Raw genomic sequence first — 12,094 nt, 5'->3', positions numbered from 1 at the left:
TTACCTGTTTCTTTCCACCATGACAGCAACACCTTGAAGCTACAGTCTGTCTAAAATGTTTATTATTGCCCAGTTTTTTTATCTTTCTACTAGTTTTATCTTTCTTTTACCTGTTATCACCCAAAACAAGTTAGTTTCCCCTCATTTCCCCTCATTTTAGAACCCTTCCCCTCTTTTCTTCTCCTGTTTGTTTTTCTTCAGTGCTTTCCTGCTACTGTGGCCTTAATGGAAAGTGTACCTACTCTGGAGCAAAAATCCCTCAGAATGACAGCCATTCCAAATGTCATTATTTCCTTGATGAAGGGCTTCTGGTGAAAAAATGTCAGTTTGAAATGGATTTACAAAGGTAGTGTTTTGCAATCACTAGTCTCATTTAAAACTGTTTCTGTAATTGAAAGCAGTTCACTCTTCGTTGACTGAATCTTAAACACAAGGGCTGTGTTTCAGCTATCAAAGTCATGGATATTAACCCTAACTCACTTCAAGTTGACATTTCCTGCTCAAGAATTACCTGCTGTGACTTCTGTTCCTGCTCCTTCAACTTCACATCTAGCATTGTCAAGTTCAAAACCTGCAGTTCTACACTTGAAATCGAGACAACCTGTTTCTCATAAATTTTCGTGTCCTCAAAATCAAAGGAATCAAATAAAAAAGAGGAAACCTACAGAGACAAATGTGGTGGTTGGATCTAAAAGGCTAAAGAAGAAAAATAAGGCTCATGCAAAGCCACTAGTTTGCCCTGATCCTGCTTCAGATAAAGTATATGAAAGGGGCTCAGTTGTGATGTAGTCTGTCTCTGTAAAGGAGCCAAAGGAAGATTCCCATCTCACTTGTATGCTTGGTAGCTGAGACTTTTCTATCACCTACAGAACCATTGGTGTCGCCTCCCAGGGATATTGATGACTGCTTCCACTGTCAAAAATCCCTGCTGTTGTACTGTGCTTAGGGGTTTTTTGTTTGTTTTTTAAGGCACACATTTATTTGTACACGTGCAGAATACTGTACCAGGGAAGTGAGTTTTTCTGTTCCCCTGTCAGAGGTCTGTTTATTTTGCGGTGGAAGTGAAATTGATTTTTTTGAATGCCAAAGAATCAATTCCATATATGTGAATGCTCCTGCCATGTCTCAAGAAAATTCTTCCCAGGCTTCTGGGATATAAGCAATAAAAGCTACTATAAATACAAGAACTTGTCAACATCAAAGAAATCTGACAAGACTAAGCAGAGTCTTTTACTCTTCATGTGCAAACATCATAACAACAGGCATTTACTGTTCATCATTCCCTTCTTTCAATATGGACAATGGACCATGAAGGCGACACATTAACATATGGTGCATAATTACCTCAGATTCTTGGGTCCTCTCTATAATCATCCATGATTTCACCATTGAGTTCTCAAGGCTTCCTCCCACTAGCCAAATTCATACCAGCATTTTGTCTCAAGTGGAGCCACAACATTATTTACCAAGGAGGCATCCCAAGTGACTATGAAAAGGATATTATTCCTATTATTTTACAGTAGCAAAGAAGATGGAGGTCTTATCCTATTCTCAGTCTCAGAGGAATAAACTGAAGAAATTTTGGATGGTAACACTTGCAGTTATTAATTTGCAATAATAGAACTGAAAGACAGTTTTTTTCATGTGTCCATAAGAAGTGACCACCAGTGTTTCCCACATTTTGTGACTTTGAACAAGATTTTTTCTCCTCTGGTTTGTCACCAGCCCAAGACAACATCCATAGCTCCAGTAGTAGCTGAGCACCCAAGGCATCATTGTATTTCCTTACATTGACAATTGATTGCTGGTGGCAGACACTCAAAAAACTCTTCTTAATAACATCTGATTTACACCGTTGGGTGATCTCATTCTTTGAGCAAATTGAGAGAAATCTCTCTTGTTTCCACCATAAAAAGAACTTTACAAAGGAGCCCTTCTGGAGCCTTTTTACCACAAAGATCATAAAAAATAATTCTCTACAACTCATTTCGGAAAGAACAGTATCAGTCCTAATCCAGCAGGGTCAGATGAAGTGCATCCAAGAATATTGAAGGAACTGGCTGAAGAACTCTCAGGACCAATGACCATTATTTTCTTGAAATATTGAGAAATGGGTGAAGAACCAGATGATTGGAGGAGGGCTAATGTTGTCCTTATCTACAAAAGGGGCAAAAGAGAGGAACCTGGGAACTACAGACCAGTCAGTCTGACATCAATCCCAAGGAAAAATCTGGAACAGATTGTTAAGTGTTCACTATGCAAGCACCTAGAAAACAATGCAGTAATAACTAGAAGCAAACACAGATTTGTCAAGAACAAACCCTGCCAGACTAACCTGATCTCATTTTTTGATCAGGTAACATCCCTCATAGATTGAAGGAATGCAGTAAGCATAGTATATCTTGGCAGAAACAAAATTTAGAATGATCTGGATAGGCTTGAGTACTGGGCTGAAAATAACAGAATGAAATTTAACAGGGATAAATGCAAAGTACTAGGAAAAAGAGACCAAACACAGTTACAAGATGAGGTATATTTGGCTTAGCAAAACTGAGTGTGAGAAGGATCTTGAAATCAATGTACTGTAGATCACCAGCTGAATATGAGCCAACAGTGTGGTGTGGCTACAGAAAAAGGCAAATGCTATTTTAGGTTGCATTAACAGAAGTATAGTCTCCAATGTTCATGCCTTCAAGTTGCAAATCAACATGCCTTTATTCAGCATTTCTCAGCAACAAGATAAGGCAAAAGTCACCAAGTAAAACACACACGCACATTTATACAACACTCACCCAAGGAAGCACCCCACTCCACTAATTATCTGCAGCTGGTTGACAATCCAAACAGCACAGGCAACAACTGCTCCCACTGCTACATTCACTACATCAATCAATCAAAAACCTTTATTGGCATTAAAACCAGTAACTGTACAATCAAGATTATACTTTACATTGCAATAAGATAAATATGGTCAAGTTACATCAAGGCTCCTTGAAACAGCTTTATTACAATACAAATACAACTACACAGTCAAATCAGGTTCTTTATCTGCTAATGTCATTCGGATTAAGTTCTGAGGGGAGCCAGAGAAATTTGAAACAACAGAGCTAAGTAGCATTTATTTATTTTTAATTATTAAATTTATTTATTTATTAAAGTTATACCTCGTCCATCTAGACACAAGTCTACTCTGGGCGGCTAACAATAAAAATGGAATAAAAACAGTATAATAACATTAAAAGCAACAATAGTAATATGGTTCAAGGTGGGGAAAAATAAAAATAATCAAGTGATGACAGGAGGGAAAGACTGCCTAAAGAGCCAGGTCTTAAGTTGGCTCTTAAAAACACCCAGTGAGGGAGCCAGACAGATCTCTGAGGGGAGACTGTTCCAAAGGCGACGGGCCACTGCCAAAAAGGCCTGGTTTCTTGTTCTTCCTCTCCACGCCTCCCTTGGCGTTAGGCCCCTCAGCTGCCCTTCCTGGCTAGAATGAGTGGTTCTGGTGGATCTAAGTGAGAGAGGAGGCGTTCCACTAGATATCAAGGTCCTAAACCATTTAGGGCTTTATATGTCATCATTAACACTTTGAAATCAATGCGGAAACAAACAGGCAGCCAATGTAAGGCAGCCAGAGTGGGGGAAATATGCTGATATTTTCTCATCCCACTGAGAAGTCTGGCCGCTTCTGCACCATTTGAAGCTTCTGCATCAATCTCAAAGCTAGCCCCACGTAGAGTGCATTGCAGTAGTCTAATCTCGAGATTACAAGTGCATGGACCAGAGTGGTGAGCACCCCAACATCAAGATAGGGATGCAGCTGGGCTATCCTCCACAGATGGAAATAGGTGGAGCGGACCAGTGATGCCACCTGGGTTTCCATGGTGGAACCCAGCATCCGATGAAGGACTGCTTGATTCCCGAACAGAGAGTGTCCGGGTGTCTGCATACTCCGAAACAGCTAAGCAGAGTCTGGGTGACTCAGCCAGGATGTAACACAAACCCCTTTATCACAAGTCTGTTCTAAAAAGACCCTTGCTTGTACTTAAGTTAAGCAAGAAAAAAAAGAAAACACATGAGCTTTGGAGTCTGCAAGAACAAAGCAAGCTCAGTGTCATGAGTGCACCCGAAGATCTGAACCCAGAAGGGTTAACTGTGGCTGAGGAGAATGTGGAGAGATTAGAAACAGCTGAGCAGCCTCCAGATTCTCCCTCCACAGCAGACAGGCTTCGGGGCAGGCTTCAGAAAAGACTCAGGGAAAGAAGAGCAGAGGATCGCTCTAAAGCTTTCCACAGGGACCTGCGCTCACCTAGCCCTGAGTATTAGCAGAATGGAGAGCGTTCCAACAGCTCAGGGAGCTGCTTTAGAATAAAATGAGTTTCAGCAAAGCAGGAAACTTCGTGGAAGCAAGGTGTCGAAAACCTGTTTGGCATCCATGTCTCCTGCTCATGTACCCTGGACCTTGATCCTGGATCTGCGTTGCATCGGACTTCGGACCTTGGCTTTGGACTACGTGCTTTGTACCCTGGACTCTGACCGTGTATCTGGACCTGGACTTTGCCTTTCGCTCTGCACTCTGTAAGTTTGTTTGGAACTCTGGCTTTGAACTTTTGGTATTGCTGACCTTGGACTGATTATCGGACTCTGGCTTGTTGTAACTCCCGGGAATGTGACACTCAGGCAAAAAGGACTCCGTAGCATTCTGTGGCCTAACAACTCTTCTGGGAGCAGGCTCAGCAGTCTTGCTGTTCAAAAGACCATTCTTAAGAATTTTAAGAATTTTTTAATTGAAAAATAAAGTCTTTAAAGATATTCAGTTTGATGCATAAGCAAAGCATAAGTTACATTTCCAAAAAGAAATTTTTGAACTCCAGCAGTTACAATCATAACAAAATTCAACTAGCAAAAATATAGTAAAATTCTAAAAATCTTTTTTAAGGGTAGGCAAGGGTTAGCCTCCCCCCCCCCCATACTACATCTTAGCATACAAAATGGCCCCCCAGAATCTGGAAACTGGAATCGGGTATCTGAACTCTGGAAGCTCTGTCCATGTGGCACCATCCTCCATTTCTGTTTCCTTGGCACCACGCTTATCCTTCGTCCATTCGAGGTGTTGACCAATTGGCATTAAGGGCAGTCCATTCAGATCACGCCTCCTTTTCCCATGAGAAGTCTAGGTGTTGTTTTCCAGACAATCGTGTTGTGTCTTTACTCCTTATCGTCTCATAACATGGCTGTTTACATGGAACTTTCCCATTGCCTCTTGGAGAAAACATTCCCATCATGCAAAATCATTCTAATACAGAACTAATATGGATTCATTTTATAATTCTCCACAACTACATATCCCATCTTCAATTCAAGCTTTAACCTTAATATTCACAACCATGACACCGGATCCAGATGAACCCCCACGATTCACTCCCCCCAAAAAGAGGGTGTTTCCCAAATCACCAATGGAAGGGCCACCCACCCTCAGGACCTCCATCTTGTTTGGGTTCAGCCTCGGTCGATTCACCTGCATCCATTGCAGTACGGCCTCCAGGCAGCGCTGAAGGGACGGAATGGCATCCACTGTGGTTGGAGAAAAGGAGATGTAGAGCTGGGTGTCATCAGTGTACGGATGGCACAAAGCCCCACACACCCCCTGATGACCCCACCCAGCAGCCTCATGGATATTAAACAGCATTGGGGAGATAATCAAGCCCCGCAGAACCCCACAATTGAGGTTCTACGGGCCAAAATGCTCTCCCCAAGCTGTACTCTCTGAGGACAGTCCTCCAAGAAGGATCAGAGCCAGGCAGACACCAGACCACCAATTCCTAGCTCGGAGAGCCTCCCCAGGAGAATACCATGATTGACAGTATCGAAGGCGCCTGAGATATCAAGGAGGACCAGCAAAGACATTTTGCCCATCAGCCTCCCTCAGCAGGTCATCAAACAGGGCGACCAATGCTGTTTCCGTACTGTGGCGCGGCCTGAAGCCCAACTGGAATGTATCCAGGGCGTTAATAGTAATTAATGGAGTTCACTAAATTTAGAGCAGTGAAGAAGAATATGTAAAACTGACTCCGGTTCCGCTAAGCAGTGCTTACACTGGCGGTTCTTAAAGGGGATGCTATGATATCTGCTGGAAAGAAAAGCTGGGGGAAATATATTAAATCTGGCCAGCATAACTGCCCAGCGCCACAGTGGGTTAATGAGATTCGTGAAATAATTGGCACCAGTTACAGACAAAGGGGGCAAACCATAAAAACAAGGAGACCAAATTAAATTCAAATCAGCTGCCAGAGTCTGAAGTTCAATGTCCCAAATTCTTTGGTGGATAATATGGTAAAGTTGAGTTTCTCCACAATTTGTCAGGGAGTTCAGGTTAATACCTATGGAAGTGATTTTAGAGTTATAAAAGAGCACCATGTGGAGATAAAAGGATCACTTGATAAATCAATCAAAAGGGATTGGAAAGATTTCTGAAAGTGTAAATGAAGCCAAAATTTAATAGTGGATAACCAGGCAAGGGTAGTTGGAAAATGAAGCTCAAGTTCATTTAATAATGTTGCAAGTCTAATCGTATTCGGGATGCCTAAGATCTTGCACACAAAGAGGGCAGTTATGCAGTCTATCGCACAGTTGGCCACCGTAATCCAAACAGACCCTAAGAGTGATTAGTGATTTTTGCCAAGAAAACTTGGAGAACAGCAGGGACATATTGATGCCTACTATGGAGATGGAAGCGGACTAAGTTGATTCATAGCCAAAGAAACCACCACCTTATGATGGTAAGACCAATTTAATTTGTAAATAAACAATAAGCCTAAATATCAAAAAGATTTCACTTGTTCTATTGGCTTCCCATTTATTTTCCAGCCGGTAGGTTTCCAAGATTTGGAGAATACCAAGATCTTTGATTTATCAATGTTGATGGTTAGATCATTCTTGGAGCAGAAATCAGCAAAAGCTGAGAGCAATTGTATAAGGCCTGACTTAGTGGTAGATAAGAGAGCAGTATTGTCGGCATACTTTAGCAATGGAACAGAAGAAGAGTTCATCCTAGAAGCATGATGTTCAATTATGACAATATGATCTGGTAGATCTGACATGAATGAATTAAAAAGAGCAGGAAGAAGGGCGCCGCCTTGTTTAACTTCTTTAGAGATTGAAATATCTTTGGTCAAAAGACCTTTATTATTACATGATACCTGTAAAGCAGTTACCTGGTGTCAGCCCATGACATTTGTTAAGCACTACAGGCTGGACTTTGACACCCAGAGGGATGTTTCTTTTGGCAGAATCGCATTGTCTTCTTTGATATCGTGACTCCCAACTTCCAGTATAGGTGTTTTCTAGTCACCCAGATGTGCGAACCATAGAATACCATGAAGAATGACAGGTTATTCATCTGAAACTGTGTTTCTTCAAGTGATCAGTCTGTGCATCTGCAAAACCTTCCTGCCTCCTTGCTAGTCATATTTCTTCCTGGTGACTTTGCAGTTGAGAGGTCAGGTTTCAGGTGAGGAAGGGCACATATAGTAGGCGGGAGGATGAAAAAGCTCTGGGTGTGTAGGCTTTGGAACAGTGGGTCCCAACCTTGGGTCCACAGATGATCTTGGACTGAAACTCCCAGAAGCCCTTACCACTAGCTGTGCTAGCCAGATTTTTTGGGACTTTTTCAGCAGTTAGCACCTCAGTCAGGAAATTTCCTTTGTTCTGCTGAGGAGCTCCTATGTGAACCAAACCCAGTTCCCCAGATATGGCAGTATTTGAAGGAGTTCACCTGGCATATTGAAGTTATCAGTTCATGAGAAAAAATGAGGCAGGGAATTCAGCCACCAACCCCTCTAAAGTTCTTTGCCCTTGTTCCACTTTAGTGCTTTCAAAGACGAAGGTTCCATTTGGCTGCCATACATAATAAGCATGAAAGGCTGATCCCTGGACTACAATCAAATGGTGTTTTCAGAAATGGGGGTTAACCATTTTCTCCCATCTCAGTGTAATCTGATGTGTGCACACCAACAGTAAATAATCAAACCTACATTTTCCATTTAGGACCTTAGTTTTATTGTAGATCTTTTGGCTAAAACATTTCACCACATTGAATTTCTAAATATACTCTACTTTATTTTTTAGACCATCTGGCCCACAAAGAACTCAAGGGATTTTTTGTTCATTTGCTAATACTTGCAAAACAGAGTAGGTCTGAGGAGTCCCCAAGCAAAAAATTCCATGGAATCCAGCCTGGTTTTGTCACTCATGACAGCTTAGTATGATCAAGAAAGGAGAACAGTAATGTTTTCAGGCAGATTTGATCAGAGGAGGGGGCATTAAAGGGAAGGCTACGAAGGGCAATAGTTTTCATGTCAAAATACGATAACTGCAGGAGCACAAAACTCAAGCAGGTCAGTAACCTTGCAGACTTTTATGGTACTGTGATGGCTGCGATGACGTCACCTGCCTATCATGGTTATGCTGGAACCCATCTGCCTATAGCAGAGCAGGAGGTGGGACTCCAGGAGGTGGAGCTGTGTATATAAGGGGGGGACTGAATGATGTGAGACAGTTTTTAGTTAGTCAAGAGTTATGAAGAGTTAAGGTCTGAGTGATAGTGTGTATGAGGGGATACTTTATTATTACTGATTGCCTTTTTATTTTAATTATTATAGTGATTTACCATTCCTTTTGTTATTATCAATAAACTTAAGTTTTTATTTTAAAATCATACATTTGTCTGAAGAGTCTTATGAAGGAGTGGTTGGTGGCAGCGTAAATAAAGTGTGAATGAGAGAGTGTCCTGACCATTGTGATGTGAAAGAGGAACGTCACAGGTACTTTGCCTAATTCTGCTTTTTTTTAAAATTACTACTTTTAACTGCCTGATAGCTCAGTGGTTTAGGTAGCTGGTAGTGTAGCCCGAGGTTAGGAGTTTGATTTCCTGCTGTGCCTCCCTGACAGGGGCTGGACTCAGTGATCCATAGGGTCCCTTCCAGCTCTGCAGTTCTAAGATTATTATAAATGAATGAGTCTAGTTTTGCTGGTTTTCTAGGGGGCAGCAATACCTATTGCTTCAAATGTGGCTTTTTATTGCCCTTTTCTGCAGTGTCATCATTATAGGTCTTTTGTTGGAAATACAGGTAAAAAAATTAATCCAAATTCTGTGATCCATGCTATCAAATGTAAGCTGCATTCTAACAAGCTTAAGTATACAACATAGGCCAGAGAGAACTTTCATGCCCCTTCCTGGTCTTCTCCAAATGTAGCTGCTTGTAAACTGGCTTGTGAACTCGATAAAGTAGAGAGGCAGGAAGGGTAGGGAAGTTATTGGCTGTCTACGTTCACTGAGATATAGGGGCAGCAATGTGTGACTCTAGAGGAGGCAGTCAAAAAGAGCAAAAAGAAGGAGGAAGATGCTATGGATGTGTGTGAGTCTTAGTCACTTCCAAATACAGCCACTGATCACTCAGCTTGAAGGAACTGAGCAACAATGTACAATGCTACTAATGCAAGACGACCCATTCATGAGTGATGAGCAAATGCATCTGAAAATATAGGAGATGGCTGAAGCATGTACATGGTGATCATATTCTCTGAGGCAGCAATTGTGTCTTGGCCCCCAAAAAGCAAGGTAGAAGCTTAGATTTTTATGCTTGAGTCCATGGTTAATACTACTGCCTCTTCCCCCACCACTTTTCTTTCCAAATCCTGAAGCATCGCTAAGCAGCCACTCATGGTTCATTGCTGTCTCATCTTTCTCATTCTCTTTTTCTCACTTCTGGGATACAGCCTCATTCATTTATCCTGCAATTCTGTCCTTATCCTGTTACTGTGTTATGATGGGTATTTTAAAAGTGCAGTCATGTACCTGGACTAAAGTTCATAAAATTATGTGCACTTTGTTTCTGTGTAATTTAGTAACCATATTAGTTCATTAATTGGTGCTACTGGACTGACAACAGTTGTCCTCCTGCAAAATGCAGCTGGAGCCTCAGGAGGAAAATGCTCCTCAGCACTAGGGTACTTCCACACACATCCCATCATTTGTGTTATGGAATAGTTTATTAATTGAAAATATGAAGAAGGTGTGTACAGGGAGTTGTGCCCTGAGCAACAGATCCATGCTTACAGAAAGGTGGGATAAAATTGTTTTAAATAAATGCAGTGAGATAGTCTCATCTGGGAATAATCATGGCCAGGTAGACCCTCCAGAACAATTGAAGAGTGAGCCAGGAACTGATCGTCCTGAGCTGGAGTAGTAACTGAGCCAGCCCATGGCAACCCATCTTCCTGAAGTGAGTTCTTGTCTAGACAGGAGTCTCTGAGAGAAGATAGTTTTAGCAGTAAATAGTCCTTGTGCTGCCCGAAAGCCAGAAGCAGCTAGAATCTCTGGGTGCCTGGAAAATTCTCTACTATGTAGGACAGGATTGCACCATGGCTGCTCTTACAAAATGCTCTTCATTATGACAATTATTTCTTCATCCCTTGGAGGTCTTCTTTAAGTAGGTTTGCATCCAAGTAATCAGTTATTGTTTTTTCATCTTTTCCCACTATCCAGTAAGCTGTTAAGCATTCAATGTCTTGAAAGTGGCTTCTGGGAAGAAGGCAGCTGTGTTCCTGTGGTGTGTAAGCCACCCCCACCAGTGTTTGAGGGAATGTACAATTGCACCAATGGATTTGAGTTTGACAGCCAGTGTGTTCTTAGTTGCGGCCCACAGAATAAGAAGGTAAGGAGCACTTGGTCATATGGCCCATTTCCAAATAACTGATAGCCTCTCAGATTTCTGTGGGAGGGAGGATCCAGACGTATCTTAGAATTTGTACTTCAATTCTGCAATGTTTTGGCTATCTGCACTTGCCTTGGTTTTATTTTATCATACACTGTGCCTCTGCAGTAATGGGAAGGGGAGAAATACACTTTATTTTACTTCTCCTCTCTAACATCATAATATATTAAAAACACATTACTGTGCTACTCATTCATTTATTTAGATTACTTATTGTCTTTGGTTCTGTAACTAATTACTAATGAGAAATAAAGTTTGGACCAGAGTATGAACTGGAAAATGTAGAATACAAAAAGATAAGTACCCATGCAGAGATGGTTGTATTCCTCTTACAAAAAAGGCTGAAAATTGGTTAGCTAGCAGTTCTAATAACAGGGAGTTTTTCCTCCCATTTCAAGATTTTAAATTAGTGCAGAGTATTTCATCCCCCATACCCGCTAAAACCAGTCAATATACAGACACCTCGAAAATCACAGGAAAATGTTGGGGTCGATTTATTGAAATCTGTACTTTAGAACTGAATGTGGGATGGCTTTGCCTCTGGTGGATCTGGCCTTTGACCTCTTGCTTTTCCTAAAATGTTCTCTTTTATGCTTTAGTTCCCTGTACTTTGCACTAAAGATGGTTTGTGGTCAGAGGAGTTTAAATTGTGTGAAGAACTGCAAGGGGAATGTTTACCACCCCAAGAACATAACTCAGTGGAGTACAAGTGTGAGCAAGGTTATGGAATTGGTAAGAATTTCAATTTCTGATCATCCCCTCTCCTTTTGTTCCTCCTCCTTACCTTGTTCTGATACTTAGGAAAAGGCTCTCCCCTCTCAACTGAGTTTGCTGTTTTCTCCAAAATTTTAGAACGGAGTTGATGAGTCAGCAATGATTATTTAAATTAAATGTGCATGATATTAACAGGACCAAGGGTCATTTTTTGGATTTGCTGACAACTTCAGGACAGCCTTCCCAGGTATGGGGGTAGATTTGGAGCTAGACACCCTAGTTAGCACATATTATTTTCATTATTTACATTTTAGAACTGTGATTATATACTGTAAACGTTATTAGCATGAGTTTTTGATATCAGAAAATTTGGTTTAAATAAAAATTCTTTTTAACTGCATAGTGCTCTTGCATCCCAGGGGCCAAAATATATTTTAAAAATTGAAAAATGAAATAAGGCAGAGTCCCAAGGGACTGAGGCCCTCAGAAAAGGCATAATTTCTTCCTCCACCCTCTAGAAAGCACAAAGGGGTTTGAACAAATACACAAAAAATTGGGAGTTGGGATGGGGATCCTGGGGAGTTACAATAACCAGGGTTGATTATGGC

The 12,094-nt window shown here is 41.3% G+C and overlaps 1 protein-coding gene across 3 annotated transcripts in view; it reads left to right on the top strand.

Moving 5' to 3' along the window:
- PAPPA2 (pappalysin 2) overlaps window positions 1-12,094 on the top strand; it is a 435,383-nt gene that overhangs the window by 339,461 nt on the left and 83,828 nt on the right. For all 3 annotated transcript variants that reach the window (XM_072998203.2, XM_072998204.2, XM_072998205.2), the window contains exons 17-18: window positions 10,544-10,712; window positions 11,372-11,504. In XM_072998203.2, the coding sequence (XP_072854304.2) occupies window positions 10,544-10,712; window positions 11,372-11,504 (302 nt within the window). The remainder of the gene's footprint in view (window positions 1-10,543; window positions 10,713-11,371; window positions 11,505-12,094) is intronic.

This window comes from Pogona vitticeps, chromosome 4 (assembly GCF_051106095.1).
Source record: "Pogona vitticeps strain Pit_001003342236 chromosome 4, PviZW2.1, whole genome shotgun sequence".
Classification (NCBI taxonomy): Eukaryota; Metazoa; Chordata; class Lepidosauria; order Squamata; family Agamidae; genus Pogona; species Pogona vitticeps.
The sequence above is the reverse complement of the archived record's forward strand: the minus strand, read 5'-3'. Positions and strand labels throughout refer to the sequence as shown.